The following is a 24,674-nucleotide window of genomic DNA, read 5'->3' as shown; positions in this document are numbered from 1 at the left end:
CAAACTTACAAAAATAAATGAAACGTATCTGTGAAAATAAACTGCAGATGTGAATGCAATATTGTTAGCTTTACGATCACTGTGGTTGTCTTTCTTTCTGGTACTTCCACAGATGTTTAGCTAACCTATCATTACTAATCTAGCTTGAGCTGATATATCTATTATGGGTAAGCCAAACTATCATATATATGTTTTTACATTATTTACAGGAAATTTATGGTATAAATCTTCATTATTAACATAACTATTTTTTTCTTGAAAGTGTACATTACTAGTTTACCACATGTACAAATTTTGTGGTGTTTTATAGCAGGAACATACCTTTTTCCCATTAGAATAAGATTGTGCATTGCCTCTTTCTTCCAGTTTTTGAATAATGAAAAACATTAGCATTGGAGTAAATGTTTACATAGATAGATTTGATGATAGTTTTTTATATGTTTTTATTACTTTACTTCAAAATATAAGCCGGTGGCCTCCGAACACTTGTTTTCTTATTTTCATAAAGGAGGTCAAAACAGTGTGTGAACTAAATTAAAAAAAAATTAAAAATTAAAATAAAAAACTGCAAACTTTAGCCCCAGACAGATGTCCGATGGACATCAGAGAATTATTTTTGTAAACTATTTTTCGTGATCATTTCGAGTAACAGATGAACAAATGAGTGCTGTACACACAGCTGTGTTCTGGTCAATAGAGAGGAAGTGAAAGGAGCAAGCTATACTGTCCTCCATAGGAGTGTGAGGTCAACAGAGGTCATTCCCAATCAGTCATTTATCAATATGCCTTGGCAGATATATTTGAAAGTTAAAAAAAATGATTTGACATGTGTATGTAGCTTTTGACTGTGACTTTGATTATCTTAATTATCACTATTCATCAAATGACTGCTTTAGTTCTGATGTATTGAAGTAGCTTATATTATTTGTCTAAGAGTACATATGCAGTGTAAAATTTCATCAAGTATTGCAAAGAAGTATACTGCACTATCCAATCAAATTCAAATTACCTATTCTAGAACAGCCTGTATGTAGCACCCTTCTAGTAAAGAGGCCACCTTAAGGAGTAATTTTTTTGTTACGTTTGTTCTTGACTCTGTTCTTCCTGGGGTAAGATGGTTGGCTACCTTCTGTGGCAGAGGAGGAACCCAACCTTAGCAAGGTGGGGACCAATGACTACTTTGGTGCATTCCTCTGTTGGACCTATGGTGACGTTTGCCTCTTTTTTAGGTGGACACTAAGAACAGGTTAAATGTGTGGGAAACTAAGATGGGGGGGATCATGGACAACTAGGCTAGGTGAGACAGGGCAGTTTGGACCCAGTGCCTGGCTACCCATGTGTTGTCTGTGTTTAAATGTAAATATTTACCTTTTTGACATGTGCCGACATGGAAGGAAGACTGCACACTGACAGGAGAACAGCCGTGGGACTCCTGAAAGTGTGGGATCCCCTGACACCAGAGGGCAAATGGGGACAGGTGTCTCCAATTACCTCTAGTGCTGATTGGCTCAGAAAAGACTTGAGCAGTCATCAGTGTTTACCTTTATTCATACAATCAAGGTAGATGAGGTATGAGGACACTGCTCCCTGCAGCCTTAGCAGAGCATTCACACATGTTCTGCACCCAGGTGGGCGTAACATATGCTCTGTTAGTGCTGAAATATTTGGTAAAATAAAGGATTACACTATACAAAAGTTCCCATTTCACTGTGGGTCTCATGGCTCCAGGTATGTGATTTACAGTGCCCAAGGTGGGTGACACACAAAGTGACAGTGCACTACGAAGGAAGGCTGCAGTTTCTATAGATGTGGTTATTATTCTACTTGTTATACATTATATTGCAATACATTGCAAATTAAATATACATTTCAAAGTGAACATTCAATTTGCTAGGTTACCAGCTTGTACTTCTTGTGTAATAGGATGGCAATGAAGAAGCACAATTAGGAAAAAGTTGTCACCCCATAACAAGAGGCAACTGAACAAAGACTTTCATGATCACAATTGTTAATGAACATGTTTGAGATGTAGTGATCGAATTTTCAGACAGAACCACAGTAATCAATATAATGAAAAGTATATTAAGATTTATTAGAATTTGGCAAATCTAGTTGACAGAATATATGAACTTAAATACACTCTACAAATAAACAAAATATGCATGGAAGTGGCTAGTGCACACTAAAGTCAAATGCCACCTTACCATTCAATCCTGTCTTTGAAATAATAAATAAATAATGAATAAATTACATCTTTTAAACAACATTGTTTCAATAAATATGCGCTTGCTGGCAATCAGTTTGCTGGCTCATAACATTTCTATTCAAAAAACTATTCAGAAAAAGGACAAAAACCTGAGCATTTATTTTTCCAAGTAATTTTTTGAAAGGGTCAGTGATTTGTACATGAAAGTTCTATTACATACAAGGGATCAGACACCATGATGAATTTGTTATATATTAGAGCTGCAGGCTAAATAAAAGTATATAAAGAAAAATATCAGTTTAAGAGGGGGGTACGGTGTTTTATTACCAATGCACATACATTCAAGTGTTTAATTCATATAATGTGACATATTCATAAATATCTGTTTATTCTAACTTTTGATTTAATTCACAGATGTGTAGCTATTAGCCATTAGAGCCATGTGTCTGCTCATTGAGGTTGATTTACTAAAGGACTGTTACATTATTAAAATTAAGTGTTTACTTTGAAGAAGAATTAGGTTTAAGAGAAAAATAGAAAGTTTTCTTGCCATGATTAGATGATTTATGTGAACACAGCTTAATCTGATTTAATTATCAGTGAACATTCACTGTAGTAAGGAAACATTCCTTTAAACAATCAATCCCATAGACTTGCTTGGTAATAAGAAGCAGTAAAACAAAACAGTACAAAGCAGTAAGGAAAGCCTGCATTACATGTAATGAACAAGTATTGTATATGGGCTGGCTTGACACTATCTTAACTAATTAATCTACTTTGGCTAAATTGATTTTTCTTGTGTCTGTAGTTAGCTTTATAGTGTTCATACAGTAATAAGGCCAAAAGTAAGATTGGTCATATATACAATAAGGCTAACAGATTTGTTCCTTATCCCGCAGGGCCACAAGTGTCTCAAACTGATGCCATCAACACAAGCCCAAAGCTCATCTACACAGGCCCTCTAAACTGAATGTTTTAGGACCTTCTCTAAAATGTAATTATTTCTTAAAAAGAAACTAAACTCAATCAGCAAAAAAACCAATTCACCTACCTTCAATCTTGCAGGGCAGTCCGATCCCTCCAGGGGTGTCCCGCGTCGCCCCGGCATGCGTCCCAGAGCTAGCACTCCAGGCGCTGCCATCTCCTCCTCTTCTTCTCGTTCTTCATCAAACATCCCCCAACCCAGGCACGAAATTGGGTGATGTAGGATAAAAAAAAAAAATTATCTTTGCGCAAAAAGATCTTTAGATGCTCGGGCATGTGCAGAAGGAGCACCCAAGAGCCTCCTGGGATGACATAGGTATCCCGGGAGGCTTTGCGCTCCCATTCATTAGGGGGCGGTGCTGCATCCTTTTTTTTTTTTTTTTTTTTGAAAAGGAGTGTTGCACTTAAAAAAAACAGAACAAACGAACCAAATTTTTACTTTGCATAAAAGGGTTGCCTACCTTTTTATGTAAAGTGAAAAAAAGTGAGTTTAGGTACGCTTTAATGTGTTGAATTCTGAGCACCAATACCGATAAGGCATTACAAATAGCAATTGCTATAAAAGCAATTTTAATGTGTAAAGTACAGTAAACTATAGCAACATCCCCCAACTGTTTTTACTATGTACTGTATATTGTACAACACCATGGAAAACATTGGTGCTATATACATTTTTATCATTGTTTTTTATAATTATAATAATGAACTGTTAGACTGTTGGGCAGTATTAGGCTTGTAGTACCAAGTTTGCCTGCAGTGAAAGACAGTAATATACACAATACAATGCTAGTATACATGCTCTTCTAGCTCACTGTAGAAACATCGGAATTAAAAAGTGATCAGAAATTATCTCTGCACCACAGGCTTTGGAATGGCCTTATGGTATAGCTAAGGCCTGAAAATGTAGCAGAATTTCTGATGACAAAAAAGTAGCCAATATATATTTTGGATGTGTTGGGCGGTGGTTGATGTTTGAAGAGATATTTATAGGGTTTCAGTTATTATTAAATTATTCTTAATGCATGTAAGTGCACAGGCACTGCCTATTAGGCCCTATTTGGATGACTGCCGCCCTCATCCCCAAAACCACAACGTTACAGGCAACCACAGTACAATTTCATCTGTGCCTGGCTTCTCAAACAACGTGGTATAACTGTTAAGCAAGACACCAAAACATTGAAGGGTTTGTTAGTATAAAGAACTGAAGACTACATTACAGTATTAATGTTGAAGATAAGAGATTACATTGAGGATTTATTGCCACACCACTATCTTACTGTAGAAAGTCAAAACAATATTAACTGGAAATTTTCACACCCAAATAGCCTCTCCACCAGACAACTAGGAGAAGCACGTACATGCATTAGGAATTTGTTTATTATTAATTGAAACCCTAAAAAAATCTGTTCAAACATCTACCACCACCCAATATGTCCAAAATATATGTTGACTATTTTTTTGTCATCAGGAATTCTGCTTCTGACTAACAGAAACCATTAATTTCATGTTCTTTACAATCAAATCATCAGTAATGCATTAAGTCTTGCAATCCCCTGAGGAAGCCATGTTGGGCAAAACACGTTGGGTATTGAGACACTACTGATACCTCATGACATGATTCATTATTATTTGATTTCACTCAAGAACAGAGAAACTGTGTTAGCTTTAGGTCTAGCGCAGAAGATCTTTGTTTAGTTTAGTTTATTGATTAGTTTAGTTTATTGATGTACAATAAAGTACAATGATTTTATGAAACATAAATCTTGCCTACAAAAGCTTGTCTTTTCCCTCCTCTCTTCTCTTTCATGATTTACTGCAACTTATCAGGCTAAGCAACCAATACCTTCTGATTAATACAGGGTTTATCCCTCTGCTGTACCTTTGTCTTTATCATTATAAATGAATGTTAAAATACAGACATCATTGCATGTTCATATAAGAGCTGAACTGCAGGTGTATTCTTGTTTGTTTGATCTTAATTCTGTAGAGTACTAAACCATACTTAATGCCCTAAATAACAATGACACTGTCCTCTTAAAAAATATGTTTGTCGCTGCTATAATCTGTTCACAAATTTGCATTTCCCAAAATTTCCACCAATATTTTTCCCTGGTAAGATAAGCTAGCTTTTTACTTTGTCACCTGTATTTTTTTTTTACTGTTAATGATGACAAGACCTAAACATCAAGTCAGCATCTGTGTTAGAAGCACAGCTCTGCTAATAATGTTATTATTGATGTATCCCTTGCAAATAGTTCAGCACAGGCATACTGGACTTAATTATAAGGACTGGGATCATCATTAGCCACTTTAAATTGCCAGGATGTCTCCTTTTCCCAGTGCTTCCCCTGGTAAATCCTTACCGAGCATATTAAAATTTATACCAATGTGCTATTGCATATAAACTATTTATGGCAGTTGAAAATATTAGAACCATAATGAGTTTTATAATTTACCTATGACAAAAACTTTTCGACCACTTCATAAAGGTCTGCATTTGAAGAAAGTCCTTCAAAGTCCAGTAAACTGGTGTCAATATTAAAGTTGAAGAAGTCATCGTCGTCCAAATCTTTTTCATACTTCTCATCTAAGTCATTGTCTGCTGATTGCTCTGGACCCTCAGAAATGCTGCTTTCTGAGGTAGGAATGATGACAATACGTGGGATTGTGGCATTAATTATCCAGTCTAGTCCTCCACCTACATCAACTCCATTTACTTTTTGAGTATTTGCCATATGGTTTTTAACAATTGATTCTAAACCAATGGGATAGGTAACCGCATTCAGGGAATTTGACAGAAGAGTCTCTTTAGCGCTTGCTTTCTCTTTTTTTGATGGGCGCCCCAATGAGCGTATTGCAGGTAAAACCTAATAAAAAAAGGAAGAAATGGAATTAACTTTATGTTTTTCATTTTCAAGGCTTGCACAGAAATCTTGTGCAGAGGCGCAGAGTCTAAGCAGTAACCAGGTCTTCTCCAGAGCCTCTAGTGGTGAGGATGTTGCGCAGCTGGTCACTGCCAGGTTACGGTACTTGGGCACACCAGGGTGGGCAGGAAGGTACACTGTACCAAATTACTAAGCAGAAGAATTGTCAAGGAAGGCTGGGGTCAAGGCAGGCAGCAAGCAAGGGAGGTCAGGTCACAAGCCAGGGGTCGAATACCAGGGAACCAGGAAATGGACACCAGTGACACGAGGCCACTGCAGACAAAGGGAACACAGGAGGCACTGGAAGCAACAGGAGGCACAGGTGACACGGGAATATCCACAGACAGGGAGAAACACTAGAACAGAAGAAGGATATTTGGCAGGAAACAACAGACTGAGCAACAGGGGGTTAACACAGGAGCTGGACAGAGTAAACACTGAATTACCCAACAGGTGTACAGGAACTAGCTCAGCAGAGCTAGGGGCTCGGCACTAGAGGAGACACGTTGCACTAACGCTGAGTGCTGTGTCTGAGCTAGCTAAATAGCCAGGGATGATTAAGAGGCTATTTCCTGACAGGCCATCGGGATGGGCAAAACTGATAAAGTTTGGGAGTGCAGGTACGCCCGGAGTAAGAACTGGGGAGAGGCACCTGCGTTTTAGTAAGGAAGAGGTAAGTGTGACACAAACGGTATAGTTTAAAACACATTTTTAGATTTCAGAACATTTAACATCACCAAATCAGAAACATAAACATCTTCAGGACTTGTGACTCCAAATATTTGTAAAGTAAAGTAATGTGTCAACAAATAGAATTAACTTATAGTCATCACCAATGACTAGTTGACATGTATCTTTAACAACACCCAATGTTTGATGGTAATTACAACCCCTGGATTACTGACTTCATTTATGTCAGTGGTCCCCAACCTTTTGGAGCTCGCAGAGTACTAAATGCACGTACCTTGAACTGCGCAGAAACTTCCCCCAGAGTGATGTCATGATGCCAGAGCCCACCCACTCTCCCATTACAGGTCTGAGCTTGCGATGGGAGAGTGGGCCGGTTGTGTCCAGAGACAACCTGCCCACCGCCCTGAGCCTTCAATGCATACCGGAGACGTGGTTTGTGCCTCTGGCCGGTGCAACCCCCCAAGCAGGGTCCTTCTCCTGACCCCGCTGGGGGGTGCACTGGCCAGAGCCACGGCTTACCTGTCAAACGGCTATGGCCCACTAGTGGGCTGCGGACAGGGGGTTGGGGAGCCCTGATTTATGTCATGATATCTACTGTTCTTAATTGTTTCTCTCTTCACCCCTGGTTTTCCTATCTCTTCCCCTATTTCTTCCTTTACTGGCCCCTACTTGTCGCAAGTAAGGTCCTTATTTGAAATTGATATATGTCATACTCAACTTGTATTTTATCTCCTTAATGGCTTTTGTAATCTTGTTTACTCCACAACTACCTTTAATTTAATTCACATATTATTTGTATAATGGAAATGAAGTCAATTTGAATAGCTTCAGATTTTTCAGTTAATGGGCTTTTTTTGAATCTGGATTATAAAGGGAAATGCTTTAAGTATTTTATCTATGTTCTGTCTTTGTTTTTTCTTATTTACATTTTACCAATAAAACTATTAAGATAAAAAAATCTAGCCACCATACATTTTTGTATTTAGCCATAATTTAGGCATATTGTATATATAAACATACTGTACCTTCTCCTCTGGCAAAGCATTGCAGCTTAAAGCCTTTAACAGCATTTCACCCTTCTGTTCTCGTTTTTGGCTCAGGCAAAAAGAACTGCTTCTTTGAAAGCATGCATTCTTGTAAATTGCCTCTTGTTCTACATCACTGAGTATCTAAATAGAAAGCAAAATGTTGTGTTTATAGACAATAATAATTTACTTTTGATTAGGAAACAATAACAGAAGCTGAACAGAAGCTTCTATTTTAAGGAAGACATTGGGTGCTCTAAAATCCCTACAGGCAGACCCTGGCTGGCCAATCTAGGTGGGAGGAATTAATAGACCAACTGGATCCAACTGGATTGCTATTGTTCCCAAGACAGACTGTCTGCTCCACTATTTGCTGACATAAGCATTCATAATTATGCCATGAATATATTCTAAAAAGTTTGTTTGGGATTTGGATCTTCTTAACATCATCTGGTGTATTTGGGAACCTATATATTATTATATGTTTCAACATGAAAAAAAAAGCTTCTAATTATTCTAGTCAAAATAATAAAGAGAACTAATAGGGGAATGTGAACTATAATCACATACACTTCCTATGTGTGACTATGGTATGGTCTACCAAGTATAAAGCACCAACTTTACAGGTCAATACACAAAATTTGCAAACAAAAACACAATATCAACTTTGCATATCCTGCTAACTTGAAATATTACATAAGGGATGAAGTAACCAAAGTTCACACTTATCAAAAAACTGTCATATTTTGTGTCCATAATAGCAATCATTTTTTCATATGCACAACAAAGGTTGAGATCTGCAATAACATCATTATGATTAGGAATTTGGGTGGTCCTCCAAAGCTTGGTAATGTGCATTTTCGCTAATAATAAGATATGAATAGTGATCAATCTAATCTTAATGGGAAGTTTTCCAACATCTAAATGAATAATAGCCAATGCAGGTGTGGGTGATATTTGTGTGAGTGTAATTTCAGATATCAATTTAAATATTAGATTCCAGTAAGACCTAAGAGGTTTACAGAACCAAAGAATATGCGGTAATGATCCTATCACACTGCAGTTCCTCCAACAATATGGGAATCAGAAAATTTGGATAATTTATAAGGGGTCAGATACCAATAATTAAGTACCCGCTGAAAAAGATCCCAGTGGCTTTCTACATCTAGTAGCTCTATAGGTGTCTCTGATAGCTCTGGACCATTCCATAGAAGTAATATTTTTATGTAAATCTTTGGCCCATTTTTGCATATTAGTGGATAGAGAAAATTCCAAAGTATATTATAATATTTAGAAATGCTATTCTTTTGCGATATAGGTTCTTGAAAGTATTTTCTCAACGATATGTGCAAGTGAAACTTGTCTCCAGTAAGTATACCATTCATTATCAGGTAGCTGATATTCTGTCTGTAAATAAAAAAAGGCTTGATACCAGTTGAAGTGAACATATCTTTAAAATCACAAATACCACAGTCCACCCATCTTGATAAATCTAGTGGAATAAATACATCTAAGACTTTTAAATCAGGGTGTATTTCTTCACCTTTTTAACATGGTGGAATGCTTGAAATAACGTTCAGGTCTTCAGGGAACCCCTTCTATTTTTTTTATACCATATCCACAGCTCACAGTCCGTTATTGTGGTGGTCAGTAGGAGGAATGCTTCTTACATTGCTTGTCATTACAGCCAAATAAATCATTGTTGTCACTTAAACCGACCTAAGAGGCACTAACTGCTCATTGCTCAACCTCTGGAGGAACCCTGGTAGAGAAATTTAACTCTCTCTTTAGGATATTCATTTGGTTTGGCCTTGGATAATCCAATAACTATGAGCGACTAGTAAATAAATCAAGTATTGTTGGACAAAAAACTTGTGGACAGAGGCTACAGAGGCTCTCCATAGGCCAAACACTTCACTCTCAACATTTGAAGAGAATCTGTATTTTATAATTCAATATATCATTGTCCACCACATTTATGAACCATGCTAGAGGTACTCAACCTAAAATTCTGATGAGCAAAATGCGCATGTAAACATGTTCATTTTTCTTCAAGTAAGTGTTTACTAGGCTTATTAAATAAAGTTACATGCTGTCAAAAATAATGTTTTACCATCCCTTGAACTTAATTTAATATTTAATGTGAATATAGCTTTACATTAGTTACTAAGCTAATAGCCTCTACCACTTTAGTAAATCAACTCAACTTGTAACTAAACTAATATTTAGGCAATGTGTAAAAATGTCCTTAAAAACCAAATTTTCATTTAAATGAAATTATTCTAAATAAGTCAAAGTAAGCTTATTTAGTAAACATGTGTATAATATACAAAATGAGGTTGAGTTATTAAAGGAACGGAGACCTTGACAAGCTTTTGGCTAATTTAGAAAGTAAATATTCACATAGTTTAGTGAAAAGGGTGTTAAGTACAATTATCTAATCACTTGCAAGTAAAAGAATCCTATTTCTATGTAGCATGTTTAGTAAGTTAGGTAAGTAAACATAGCTTACCATGCTCACTAAGGTTACAGAACAACTATGCTAGGAGAATAGTTCTTATTAAGGTAAATCTATTATATATAATACACTCCTTATAAAGTAGTGTACTATCAATAAAAACACACACTACATTTATCTAAAAGCTTAAGTCATAAAAAAAAACCTTTAGATTTTGAACGATATTGACCAAAGAAATAAAGGGTAAACAAAAAAACAGGGTGCAATCTAACAAAAGACAACAATGCATGAAGAAATGCTCACCTTTGTGCAAACCTCACATTATAAAATGAAAAGAGAGAAAAATAAAAGGGCATAAGACAAAAAACATTTGGTGGTACATAGAACAAAATATTGGAAAAAATATTCATTCTGGTAGACAAATAACAAAGATCAGAGCAGCACACATTTTCTGTAAACATGTACAAAATGAAATGGAGTAAAGGAAAAAGAAAAAAAAAAACATTTCTTTTTCTATTTTGCTTGTTAAAGCCCTATTTTGGCATCACATTTTCAGTAGAACTTGTCCTTCCCATATAAAAAAAAAAAATAATATATATTTTTTTTTAATAGCAAAACTAGCACTCTCCATTCCCAGTGCTACTGCATGCATATTCATGCATGGTTCAGGGTCAGTCCTCTTCTAGTGTGAATGAAACCCAGCATCATGCAACACCATTGCTCACCATCTCCCCATTTATTCACAGACATGGTTCACAGGCATGAGGAAGATGTTACTACACTGCAACCTCCCTGTCCATCTGAGATTAGCTTTAAACTACCTTCTACTCCAGTAGTCCCATAGTCACCCTAGATGTGATGTCTCCGCTCAGCCTGGCTAAATACATAGCACTTGAGAAAAGGAATGAAAAGAGCCTGTAAAGTCTTATGACCACTGAGAAAAGCAATATTTGGCACCTTTTTCAACTTTTCAGTGGTGTTTGACATATAGAAAGCATCCTATTTATGACAGATGACTGATGTATTTGTGATTGGTTCATCTTGTTATGTAGTCAGAAATAAACATGGAACTCCAGAGTGTCAAATTGATAAAATGGCCCTTAATTATTAAAGTTCTCCACGGCTGGAGAAAATACACTTTCATCAGGGAAGCTGGGTGATCCAGCAAACCTAGAATGAATCTGGTCCAGGATTGAAAACCTTTGTTATCAAATAGCCTAATGACTTTTCAGAAATCCATTCCAGGTTTGCTGGATTACCCAGGTTCACTGATGAAAGTGTATTCTCTCCACCCCTAGAGAGCTTTACCAAATCAGGGCCAATGTGTGCTGAAACAATATTTGTTCATGGTATTTCTCAGAACTAAAGAGAAGGTATATTTTTCTGAAGACAGAGAATGAAATGAGAACAGACTGATTGTCAATGCCTCAGAAAAAGTTATCGGACAGGAAGAAAAAGCAAAAGAAATTCAAGTAAAAAAACCTAAATATTATTTTTCATTCTCTTTGACCCCTGGATGTCTATATTTATTTCCCTCTTCTGTCCACTTGCTTCTATCAGGAATTTACACATAGATAGACCCATTCACAGTAATATTTCATCAAAAGTTAGTTTTCCTAAATGTTTCTATGAGCTGTTTATTGTTCGATGGCTGAATTGGCTGAGCCCCACTATACCTGTCAGTGTTTGTCCTGGTATATCTTCAGTATTGTTCCTGCTTTCCTACTCAGCTCTCAAGAAGGAAATAAATAAAATAGAAACAATTATGTATTTTCAGTAAGGGACTGTTGTGTTATTTACCCGAAAATAGTTTGTATGTCTCTTTCTTAATATATATTCTTGCCGTTCCATTATTGAAATACAACATTTTATATACAGAATATGTTTCCTCCAATGGCTGTGTGCTTATTAGGGAAGGTGCCTAACATCCCTGCCAAAAGTGATTTAAAAAAAATGTTCCCCGGTGTCATTGGCATCTTAAGTAGGGCTTAGTCACTGTCAGGCATGACAGCTGTTATCATCCGGTGGCCTACTATACCTTTAATGACAAGAATAGAACTGTCAGATCAGATCTCAGAGCTAAGATCCAAATTGGGACCAACTATGGAACTATCCAACCACCCCTAGTCATAACAAGCATGTCAACATGCTCATACAGATACAGGCTTCAAAGATGTTGCCAAGTCCCAGGTACACACTACCAAACCTCCATTACGACCAACAAACCAACCACCCTCCATGTTCACTTTCACCCTAGTTTTATTTAAGCCCACTACTGAACCAGCCTTGCACCACAGAGTGCAGGCAACATTATCAGATTGATCATAACAGGTGTCACGGCTCCACAGGGCAAATGGTGGACCCTCTGTGTCACCCACCCAGTGGGTGAAGACGTGCACGGGGCACAGAGTCTAAGCAGTAGCTTGGTCTTCTCCAGAGCCTCTAGAGGTGGGGTTGCCAGTCACTTCCTTACATAGGGAGGGTCAGGTAATGAATTGAAGCCATGTGGCCTGCTGGCACCTTTCCCTACCACCAGAGGGAGTGCTGGAGACAAGAATTAGGTGACGTCCACATCTCCCCCAGCAGGGGGAGCACGCCTGCGGAACACTCTAGTCCTCTGAGGTAAGAGACCAGATGACTGGGAGTCACATGATCTGGACCAGGAAGTGAGCCGAGGAGAAGATCCCTGAGCAGAGTTGGTATAGGCAGCGGGGGAGCGCAAGGTGGGTGACACTGAAGGGTTACAGATCCCCTGGTCCTACAGGGATCTGTGACAACAGGTAAGGCAGTGCATAAATGAAAGAAATCTTACTTTAGGTCCCTTATCATCTCCCTCACGGATCACCTACTCAAATCATTATCTCCTGCACACAGGACTACAATATCCAGTGGCCTGTCCAACCGATCAAAACATTAGCCCTCCTTGTGCCCCCATAAACATAGGAATGTTCTACAATCCAGATCAGACAAAAACTAGTTCCTGCAAACAAGTAACCACAGAAAATACCTTAACAAAAACCCCCACACTCCCCCCCCCCCCTACCCCATTCTAGCCTCTGTAACGGTCTCCAAACAATTCCAACTGCCCAAACCTCATGACAAGTGAGGCAGAATCAACAATTTGACAGGATCAAACTACCATCTTCTCAGCTGTTGAATGAAGCAATCCCCCAAGCCCCACTGAGATGACTCAGCCCCTATCCAGAATGATTTGGAGACATACTCTTCAGGATCCAATTTTCCCACATCCAACTAATTCAGAAAGGAGCTAAACCTTCCATCTTCCTGTTCAACGAAGGAGGCGACACCCTTGAGCAAATCCCTGACAAACCACATACAAAACCAGGGAGACATAATTAGTGTCACTATGTGGCCTCCCAAACTCTTCACGACACCCACCACTCCCACCATACCACTGAATAGGCTGACCAGGTAAATACACTCACAGATCTTCCACAACTCCGGCAGGCAAGAGACTGCACTCGGATAAAAACATTCAACTGAAAACGCGATGAAACCAAATATAGCATCAATCTAATCATAGGGGCTTCGTGAAGCAGCACCTGCAAATTATCATCTGGCAACCTACATTCCACTGCCTCGTCAGTTCAGATACCCCAGAATGTCAAAGAAGTCACCCTCTTCTCCTTTGCCAAAGGGACCCAAAAAAAGCTCCATGACATATTGCAGCGTAACAAGCAACACCTCACAAATTCTTGAATCTGGGGAGCCAATGCATAGAAAATTATCAAATAATGTATCACTGAAGGCACCCCTGTCTTGAACAAAGCTCTGGATTGATCACTTCCCCAGTTCCACTTTGCTGATCACATCCACCTGTGCCCACGTCGCCACCCGCAGTCTTCGAGGTACTCGCCTCTGACATGACACCTCAACCATTCACTTCATGACACAAAACCCCCTGAAACACACTACTTCTTGTACCACCAGTGCTCCCTTCCCCTAAAGAGTTCCCAGAAGAACCTGAATCAACACTTCTTCTGACCTGCAAGTGGCAGCTATGCTGCTACCAGAGATGGCTTACCAAGGTCCCACCCTTTCATTCCCTGAAACAGCACCCTAAGACCCTCCAACAAAACATTGCCCGCTTGGTGGAAATACCCCATCCAGACACCCCCTAAAAGCGGGTTCCCCACCGTGCATCTCTGCCTGTGTATTCTGCACCACTGACCCAAATCCCACAGCCCATACAATGTCCTTTACCCTGTCACCCAAGACCCTAGCACTCTTACCTTAACTCCAAGGATCTCCTGACCCTGCAGCCATCACTCACATCCATCCAGTTGCCTGTTGCCCTCTCTGCTCCCACTCCTCCTGGAGTGCAGCTGCAGACTCTTCGCCTGAAGGGACAGCCTCCACCTCAGAGGATGTCAGCTCTTCCATTTTAGCCTATCCACAAAGCTTCTCTCTCCCTGACACCGCTGCCTCCTCCTGCTGCCCTTTGACGTTATCTGCTTGTGGCAGGCTGCTGACGGCACCTGCTGCAGCTACATCCCCATACCCTTGGGATTACACCACCAGCCACAGCTCTTTAGAAATCTGCTCAACTTCACTCATGCTGGTAAATCAAAGCAACATCTTTACTAAATTTCCCTAAACTGTTCTCTTCCCTGAACTTCTCTCTCTGAAACTTCTCTCTGACCTCCCCATTTACCCATGGCTTTTACATCACCTCTCTTACTCCACCCTACTACCACCAACCAATCCAACCTCTGACCTCTTTCTCACCTCATTGTCTCACCCTTAACCCCTCACCTAACCTCCTGCCATGCCGGCCCTCCAACTAAACTCCTTTGTTGCTCAGTTACGGGCTTAAATGTTTTCAATCCGGGACCGATCTATTCCAGGTTTGCTGGATCACCCAGCTTCACTGCTGAAAGTTTATCCTCTTCAGCCTTGGAGAGCTTTAAAAATTCAGGCCCATTGTATCGATGTAAGTTTATAGGTTAATATTAGGTATTTATGTGTATGTGTACCTGTTTTGCCCATAATGGGCTGATCATACATTCCATTGTAAGATGTTTATTTTTATATTTATTTTTTAATATTTACCTATTTTATATTATGAGGTGATGGAACGCACAAAGGTGAACAGTCACACTCAAAAGGTTCATTTCTAGAGGAAAAAAGGGAATGATTGCAGGGAATTCTTCTTAGAGGTTAGCACTCTGGCTTTTGCAGCACTAGGTCTCAGGCTCAACTCTCGGCCAGGGCACTATATGCATAAAGTTTGCAGGTTCTCCCCGTGTTGACGTGGGTTTCCTACCACATTCCAAAAACATGCAGTTAGGTTATTGGCTTCCCTTCCAACAAAAAAAAAATGTGAACTCCTTTGAGGGACAGCTAGTGACAAGACTGTGATCTTTGTAAAGCACTGTGTATTATGCTGGTGCTATATAAATACCGTGTAATAGTAATATTAATGAGGAAACAGATTTTCACATACATGGGCCTGCTTTGACCCAAGGATGCACATCATCATCTAATATGTTAAAGAACTTTCATACATGTGACAGGAATAGTGTAAAGTATCTTTCTATATTCCAGAATATATTACACCAGCGGTTTTACATCTTGTTTCACACCCGAAGGCATTCCTACTGACTATCAAGGATAAATGCAGTGCATAGTATTTATACTCCGCATTAACTAAAACAAAGTAATATGAGGCTAACATCTGGAATAAGTGGAGTACTTATCTTGAATAAGTGAGAATACAGCAACAGCAAAACATAACATTTTAATTAGATTTGACTTGGTGTCCTCTCTTATAAATCCAAAAATATCTCCACAATCTGTCTACACTATAACATGTTTTTTTCTAGCACATCTTTGGTTGGATGTCACAATATCCACTGTTTTAGCTTAGAGCAAGCGGCTGTTGATTAATTGCAATAGACAGAAGCTTTCTCAAGAAAGCAGTGCCTCCAAAAATTGAGTAACATGACTTATTCTCCTGAAAAAACTAATGCATCTGTATTTTAGTCTTAGGGGGACCATTGAAAAAACATCTACATACATAAATTTATTTAATCAGGGGCTTCATGGTCAGAAGCTGTAAATCAAGTCTTATGAAGATTTTACACTTAGTTTTACAATATTGGATATTAAGATACCATACTTTTATTATTAGTAAACAGTATATAGCACCAACATATTACACCGTGCAGTACAACAAATAGGGATTGTAAATGACAAACAGATACCGACAGTGACAAAGGAAGAGGAGAGGACCCAGCCCAGAGGAACTTGCAAATAATTCAAATGGGTAACTGCAGGAGTAGCGTTTTTAAATCTGTATCTCTTTGAAATGTGCTTCTTTTAGGGATATTGGTCCATAAAATGTAACTGTAAGGCCCCATATTTGCAGAGCAAATCTGCACAACAAACTGCTGCTATTTTCCCAGACGCTGTAAACCACACCAAAGGTTTAGTTGTGGCTGTCAGCAATTCTTTCTCCAGAGGAGGAAAAAAAACGTGGCCAAAAACAATTTCTTGCTTTCTGGAACCGGACCCCAAGTCACCCCAACTGCAGCCACAACTGCATGCAGATGTATGCTCAAAATGGTTCTCACTGCTATTCACTTTAAGGAGAGCAGTTCTGATAACAGTTTAGCTTGTGGCTGAATGATGTGGTCAACTGTTGTTTTGAAATGGTTTTAGGAGACCTGCTGAACATTTAGAGGGTCTGTTTCCCTGTGTACCACACAATAGATTAAAATGGAGGCTTAAAGGTCTGTTTATGGCAATACTTGTATATGAACAAAACAATAAAATAATATTTTTTATGCATTATCTTCTCTGCACTATCTGAAATCTGACTGATTTTTATAATAAATATCTGATCTTACATATCACATATTATGAAAAAAAAACGTGTAACTTAGTGAATAAATGTAAATAATCCTATTATAAGCAAATATTTATAATAGTAACCAAAAATAGTGCCTCAATAAATGTGCCTAAAAGTAAACAACTCAGATGCAGTTGAACTGCAGACTTTCAGCTTTAATTCAGTGTGTTGAACAAAAAGATTGCATAAAAATGTGAGGAACTAAAGCCTTTTTTTTACACAATCACTTCATTTCAGGGGCTCAAAAGTAATTGGACAATTGACTCAAAGACCTGGACCTGCATGAAAGTAAATACAGAGGGTGCACTGCAAGGTGCAAGCCACTCATAAGCCTCAAGAATAGAAAGGCTAGATTGGACTTTGCTCAAAAACATTTAAAAAAGCCAGCACAGTTCTGGAAAAACATTCTTTGGACAGATGAAACAGAAGCAGCCGAATGAATTCTGAGGTGTTCAGAGACATACTGTCTGCCCAAATCCAGCTAAATCCAGTCACATTGATTGGGAGGCGTTTCATAATACAGATGGACAATGACCCAAAACATACAGCCAAAGCAACCCAGGAGTTTATTAAAGCAAAGAAGTGGAACATTCTTGAATGGTCAAGTCAGTCACCTGATCTGAACCCAATTGAGCATGCATTTCACTTGTTGAAGACTAAACTTCAGACAGAAAGGCCCACAAACAAACAGCAACTGAAAGCCGCTTCAGTAAAGGCCTGGCAAAGCATTAAAAAGGAAATCTAGCATCTGGTGATGCCCATGAGTTCAAGACTACAGGCTGTCATTGCCAGCAAAGGGTTTTTAACCAAGTATTAGAAATGAATATTTTATTTTCAGCTTTTTAATTTGTCCAATTACTTTTGAGCCCCTGAAATAAAGTGATTGTGTTCAACCACATGAGTTGTTTCGTTCAAAATTAATTGTGGTAATGTACAGAACCAAAATTAGAAAAAAGTTGTCTCTGTCTAAAACTTTATGGACCTAACTGTATATATATATATATATATATATATATATATGCATAAAAGCATATCTAGATATATACAAAATTGCACCAAAGCATATATGTGCAAATAGAATAACCAATTATAAAAAAAATGTGACCTTATTACAACAATTTTACAATAAAAAATCCAATATTTCATCATAAACTTTATAGTTCAAAATTGGCTAAACATATATATGTAACAAAAAAAATCCAAAAAGATGTTATACTGTGAACATCCTAAAACAAGTAAAAAAACCCTTTCATATCTTAAATGTAATACCACTCCCTACTAAAGTTGTCTATCAAAGGTTAAATATACCTGATAGGACAACTTGAGTATCCATATATCAATGTTACATTGCTGCTTGATATATTAAATAAATCTAATAACAAATATTCAATTCCATCTCCCCACTGAACTTTCAATAAATAAGATTCACTTATCCCAAGAAATAGAGAAAGCAGCAAATAGGTAACTCCACTAATGTTACTTAGTTGTATAAATAAAAAGATGTCTGATAATAAATTGTTCTTAAGCTATTTATGAGTAAATATTTTTTCTTGATGCCTTGAAAGTCCCGCTATATTTGCTAAAAATTGTGACACACAATGTAATTGTATTATAAGATCTTCTATACCATGAAATATTAAGGGAATTTTAGACAGGTTTATTAGATACTCTGCACACACATATAACTGATATAATACATAAAAATGGGTAATAAAATGTATTAATAATATTACCTATTAATATCACTTTTTATAAATGTATAGCAGGGTAACATTATACATTGTAGGTAAAGGAGGTGACACGCACTGAGGCTGATGCGATTTGGGTACTCTATTAAAAATATTTAGAGTACAATAAAAGATGACTAAAAATATTAGGAGATGCATTTAAGGGATTGTTACAGAAGGTGTAAGTGAAGCAAAAACCTTGTATTATTGTTTTGGATAGAGTTTCTATTTGTGTCCCCAATGAGGGTATTTCTCAGTTTTGCAGATTTTGCTAGAACAGCATGCTTTTCATCCCTAATCTGCTCCTATTCTTGTGATAGCTGTATGTTGTCATAATTACACAGGGAGAACCACATTCTGACTATGTAAACTGCAGGACTGGGCTAACAGCCAAGGTCTAGTATTCACTGATGAATGAAACATGCTATTGTAACTTTTGTTTATACATTATGTTTATGTGAAAAAGAAAATGTTTTTTAATCCCCCTTATAATATATTTCAGATTTTCTGAAAAGATTTGTATGTAAACTTTTCAAAATAACGCTCTTTTACCAGAGACATAAATCTAGCACCTTTTTCAAAAAGAGAGAAGAAATGCAGAATTAAATTTGTAGCTAATTTAATTGTTTTAACCCTAAATTATATAGCTGCAATTGTATGAAACCTTTATTATTTTTATTACTTCATTTTTCATTATTCATTTTTAAAATTTGTTTTGTGTTTTTGTACCACTGAATTAAAGAGTTTGAGAAATTTGTAGGTTCACACTTTGGGATCATTGACTTGGGTACCAGAGGACTTTGTCCCAGCACCCATAGTATAATTGATATAATCCAATGGGTACAGTAAATGTAGGTTCTGATTTGGCCAGCAGAAATTGATGGCTGGGCAGTCAACCTTCAGCTTTTTATTTCCTTTCCCTGTCACACACTTGACAGCAATGGGGAGGGAAAGTTTCTTCTGTTAAAGACATGTGAACACAACCCATTTAAAGGTTTCCTCTCACCTCCTAAACCATTTAATAATTTTAAATTAGGATGAACCACAGCTTTGACAAAGTTTACCAGACAATAGAGAGGATGAATTTCTATAAATAACAATAAAAGCCACACAGGATTTGACTTTCGATAGGCCAAATATATATATATATATATATATATATATATATATATATTTATTTATTTATATCTGTTCATTCTAGTAAACCTACCGGTACCTACACAGTCCACAAAAAATGTAAACTCACTGTTTCTGCTGTAGAAACTGTAGATATGCAGCTGTTTTTTTTCCTTGATATTGTTGGCTGTCGACTGTAGACAGAACCCCTAAATGAAGACTCAAAATTTGATGTTGTCATACTGTCTTTTTTTGGTAGTCTGATGAAGAAACGAAGACAAGGTACCCTCTTGTGGATAGTTTCCCTGGAAAAGTGAATATTTTTAAATGCAATGTACAAATACAATTTGACTCCTTTTTCTATACAGTATATATACCGTGTTTCCCCGAAAGTAAGACCTACCCCGAAAATAAGACCTAGCACTTTTCCCCCAACCTGCCCTAATATAAGACCTACCCCGAAAATAAGACCTAGTAGAAAAATAAAAAAAATAAATAAAAAAATAAAAGCAAACATAAATTAAAACAGTACTCACCGAGCGGGAGACAGCGGGCGTACACACAGCGGGCTAACACACAGCCGCACAAGCCGATGCTTTCCTTGTAGTTCCGGCTCCTGTCACAGGCGGAGTGATATTACATGCACTTCGCCTGTCAGAAGCTGAAGTGCATGTAACCAGGCTTGTTCTAGTGAGCCCTTAAAAATGTGTTAAAAAAAAAAAATTAAAATAATATACTCACCTGATACGCGATCCTGCGTGTGTTTCTGGCTGCAGCAGCGTCTCTCTTCTCTCCTCTGCCAGCATCGTGTCTTTTCCTGTTTGTAAAGCAGAGTGAAAGAAACCGGCACAGCGCCACCTGCTGTTCCATGTCCTAACTGCCGAACAGTGGAAAAAAAGCACAGAGTGATCAGAAGGGGAATTTGTAAGGGGAATTTGGGAATATGGTGTTTTTTTTCATTAAAAAAAGTATATAAGACCTACCCTGAATATAAGACCTAGTGTGTTTTTGGAAGCCCAAAAAAATATAAGACAGTGTCTTATTTTCGGGGAAACACGGTAGTATATGGCAAATCAGGTGCTAAACACATTTAAATACCATTTAATCTACATCAGTGTCATCATTAAATGTATCCAAATGTAACTTATGCAAGTTTCTAGTTCTATCTTGATATCAGAATCTTGCAACTCTCTTTTGCAAAGTAGCAGATGGAGGGTCAGTATATTGAGCAACTGAATATAGTCCAAACTACAAATCCAATTTTAATGGTGTTGGAAATATAGTTGTGTTCTTCGACACACTATGTCACATTTTTAATTTGTCAATATGAAATGCTTTACAATCACAAGACATGAAATAAAAAAACTGCTTTAGTAAATCTTTTTGCAAAGTACTTTAATGAATGTCATTTTCTATTAAAAGATATAATTCCTTTAGATCAAAGAACATATTTCCATTAATTAACATGTGTCCTTCCTATTTGTAGGAAGTATTTTTCCTAATGTCTCTAAAATGGATGTATACTGAATGAATAGCTTCTCTTACCAATAACCTCTGTTAAAGCTCATCCTGGTTGTGCTTGGTTCAGCTTTGACTCCCCCCCCCCCCCCCAATATTTTCCATGCAATGCTTAGCCTACCCTATAACAAAATCTCAAGACATGGCATTCTTTAAAGGACGTGCATTGAAAGCATGATAGGAAGCTGGTGCTCCATCCTACTCCCACTGCCCATCTCCTTAATATTAGTTAGCGTAGAATAGCTGCATTTACTTACCTGTACTTTGGATGAATTATTCCATAGATAATAGGATTATATATTGCAGAAGCTTTAGCAATAACTGCAGGAACTGTCTTGGAATATGGGGTTAATGACTTCCCATGTCTAAAATAAAGAAAATAAAAGAACATTTACATAAAACATATGTAACATACGTATCTCAATATGAATTCATCTTGCTGACTATCATGGGCTCTCAGTAATTTACTAAAGTAAAACAGTCTTGTTAGGGTTATTGAAGTAAATTAGAAATGGATATTGAATATTGTCAATACTTAGATTGAAACAGAGTGTATAATCTAACTGAGACATGTGAAAGTCAAGATGTTCAATCAAATCAAATATCAAATATCAAATATGCTCCGCCACCCGAATAAAATAATTTTTCAAGCCCATAGTACCTATTAGGTGCAATAAGTGGTTAAAAATTACATGCTGGCATGTAGTCTTACACTGTCAGTTTTTAGTAATACATTTATTGCTGCATCATTGTTGTACTGCAATACATTGATTGCTGTGCTCTGCATTGTGAAGCAGTGCAAAAATAATGCAGATTCATAAATAATGCTACCCCAATGCAATGCACATTAAAATGCACTATTAGGTGTACACAAGACGATGAGCCTGATTTAATAAAGCTGTAAGGCTGGAGAGGATACATTTTCATCAGTGAGTCTGGGTGGTCCAGCAAACTTGGCATGGATTTCTTCAAATCCTGGACCAGATCCATTCCAAGTTTGCTGGATCACTCAGCTTCACTGATGAAAATGTATCCTCTTCAGCCTTGGAGAGTTTTAATAAATCAGGCACAAAGTGATAATGTGATGTTAATGGGCCCCTCATTAGATATTCTGGTGTTCTAAATTTCTTGTACTGTACACTTCCACCTAACATTCAACAGCTGCCATATCTACATCGTTTCATATTGTATTATGGACAGCAAGAGTGTAGCCAAGAGAGCCTTGCCAGTTAATGTCAGTCTGAAGGGCTGTGGGCAATACCTAGGCTGTTAAGAAGCAATCAAGCTCTATGAGCTGGCTGTACAATGGCAAATATAGTTATAGGCCAATCAACATTCTATGGTTGCATATTTATTTTTCTATGCTATATTCGAATAATAAAATAATAAGTCTTATCTTCCGCAGTATTTATTAGGGGAGTAATACAGCTTAGACATTTTTAAAAAAACATAACAGGGACCCGGGAATGATAATGACATAACTCAGAACATAAAGCATCAAAAGCCCTATCTTTAGATAAATTAGCTACTTACCCAGCCCATGCAATCAGAGTAACACAGGCATAAGGTGACCAAGACAGAACATAGACTGTGATGATAACAAAGGCAATTTTTGCCATTTTCCATTCATTTCTAATAGTTGAAGTCAGGTAGGATTGGCGTCCACATGATCCAAGCTTCTGAACATTCCTGAAGAAAACAACATTGTAACTTATAGTCCAATCTTATGATCTACTATTGAAGTTTTTAGGTTGGGGTATGATAATGTAACTATTAAAATTAAGCAATTTTCTTTTTTTTAATTAGCTTTACTAATTGTAATGACATTTAAATCTCTGTTATTATTTATATGTACAAATCTTAAGTATACCCAGTGAGGGTACGTTTTTCAATTTCAATTTTTGCTTTATACTGTATCTAACAAATTATTTCTAAATATGATTTTAAATAATTCATCATCTTAATAGAAGTTGTGAGATGTTTTTCACACTTACATGCATCAGACACTTTGCATATATACTTGAAACATAATCTATACCCCTATTTATATGCTCAATAAAAATGTAAGCTATTACTATTTTATTTGTACATTGAAAAAATAACAATCATATTGGGTACAATTTTAAAATAATTTCCAAATTTTAAAATCTCAGTTTTTTCACATCTTTATTTTTGGCTATTACTTTCCTGCTGATCCTTTTGACAAGTAAATATCCTATTAAAATGGATTGGTTTGGCATCATGCTCAGCTGGCCATGAAGACTCATGATACAACAAATAATGAATTACAATTTTACAACTGGTGTTATCAAGCATCTCACTTACATTTTATAACACGTTTTAGATTTATAAAAATTTCATAAATAGTATTTTCAGAGATAGACTCATGCTGAACAGAAATACAGTATGTAGAAAACTTGGGCATGGCCATATAATGGCAAATTTGTTCAAAGCCACGTACAGTATGTCTTGTAATGGCCATAACAGTTCTACTCATTTTTTTTTCTTATATAGTGTTGAAGCTTTTAAAAAACTATGGGCTCTATTTATAAAACAGGGAATCTGACATTCCCTCATACATTCCCTGGTAGGAAATAGAAATGTTTGGGAGAACATAGTAAAACCAGGTCCTAAATATTGTACGCATAAAATAAGACCCAGCTCATGTGGGTATAAGTAATTAATATACTGCAGTGGCATTTAATAAGGAGATGTCTCTTACCTGCTTGTACTTCTAATTGCCAGAAACATTAGTAAATAACACTGTGAAATCACCAGCAGCGGAATAAAGAACACAAAACAGCATAACATCATAGTGTACATTTTGTTTGCTGTTGTGGCTGATGTATAGTCCCATGTACATGATATCATTAAACCCTCTGGTACGTACGAACCTAAAGGAAAGAAGATGTTAGGTCTTGTTTTCCAAAGAAACTATATTTATTATCCTTCAACTGTATTTGTAATAGACAGAAAATAACTGTTTAAATGAAATTGACTGTTGAGTACCTACAATATTATGACAGGTTGAAAATAATGAATTGTCAACCCCACATTTTCCTCTCCTAATTGAGTTAAAAGATATACGTGCGCAGAAACTTCCCCTAGAGTAACCCCAAAGAAATTGATCTAATTTTTTTTATCAACAGTTG

At 37.1% G+C, this 24,674-nt stretch overlaps 1 protein-coding gene across 1 annotated transcript in view; it reads right to left on the bottom strand.

Moving 5' to 3' along the window:
- Positions 1-2,068: 2,068 nt before the first annotated feature.
- LOC140326723 (melanopsin-B-like) overlaps positions 2,069-24,674 on the bottom strand; it is a 56,490-nt gene continuing 33,884 nt past the window's right edge. Inside the window, exons 5-10 of the mRNA XM_072405572.1 lie at positions 24,245-24,416; positions 23,056-23,211; positions 21,780-21,887; positions 20,135-20,309; positions 7,830-7,973; positions 2,069-6,057 (exon numbers count right to left, since the gene is read on the bottom strand). Of these exons, the coding sequence (XP_072261673.1) occupies positions 5,647-6,057; positions 7,830-7,973; positions 20,135-20,309; positions 21,780-21,887; positions 23,056-23,211; positions 24,245-24,416 (1,166 nt within the window). The 3' untranslated portion in view covers positions 2,069-5,646. The remainder of the gene's footprint in view (positions 6,058-7,829; positions 7,974-20,134; positions 20,310-21,779; positions 21,888-23,055; positions 23,212-24,244; positions 24,417-24,674) is intronic.

Source organism: Pyxicephalus adspersus, chromosome 3 (genome assembly GCF_032062135.1).
Source record: "Pyxicephalus adspersus chromosome 3, UCB_Pads_2.0, whole genome shotgun sequence".
NCBI classification, from domain to species: domain Eukaryota; kingdom Metazoa; phylum Chordata; class Amphibia; order Anura; family Pyxicephalidae; genus Pyxicephalus; species Pyxicephalus adspersus.
This window is presented reverse-complemented; position numbering and strand designations above follow the sequence as displayed.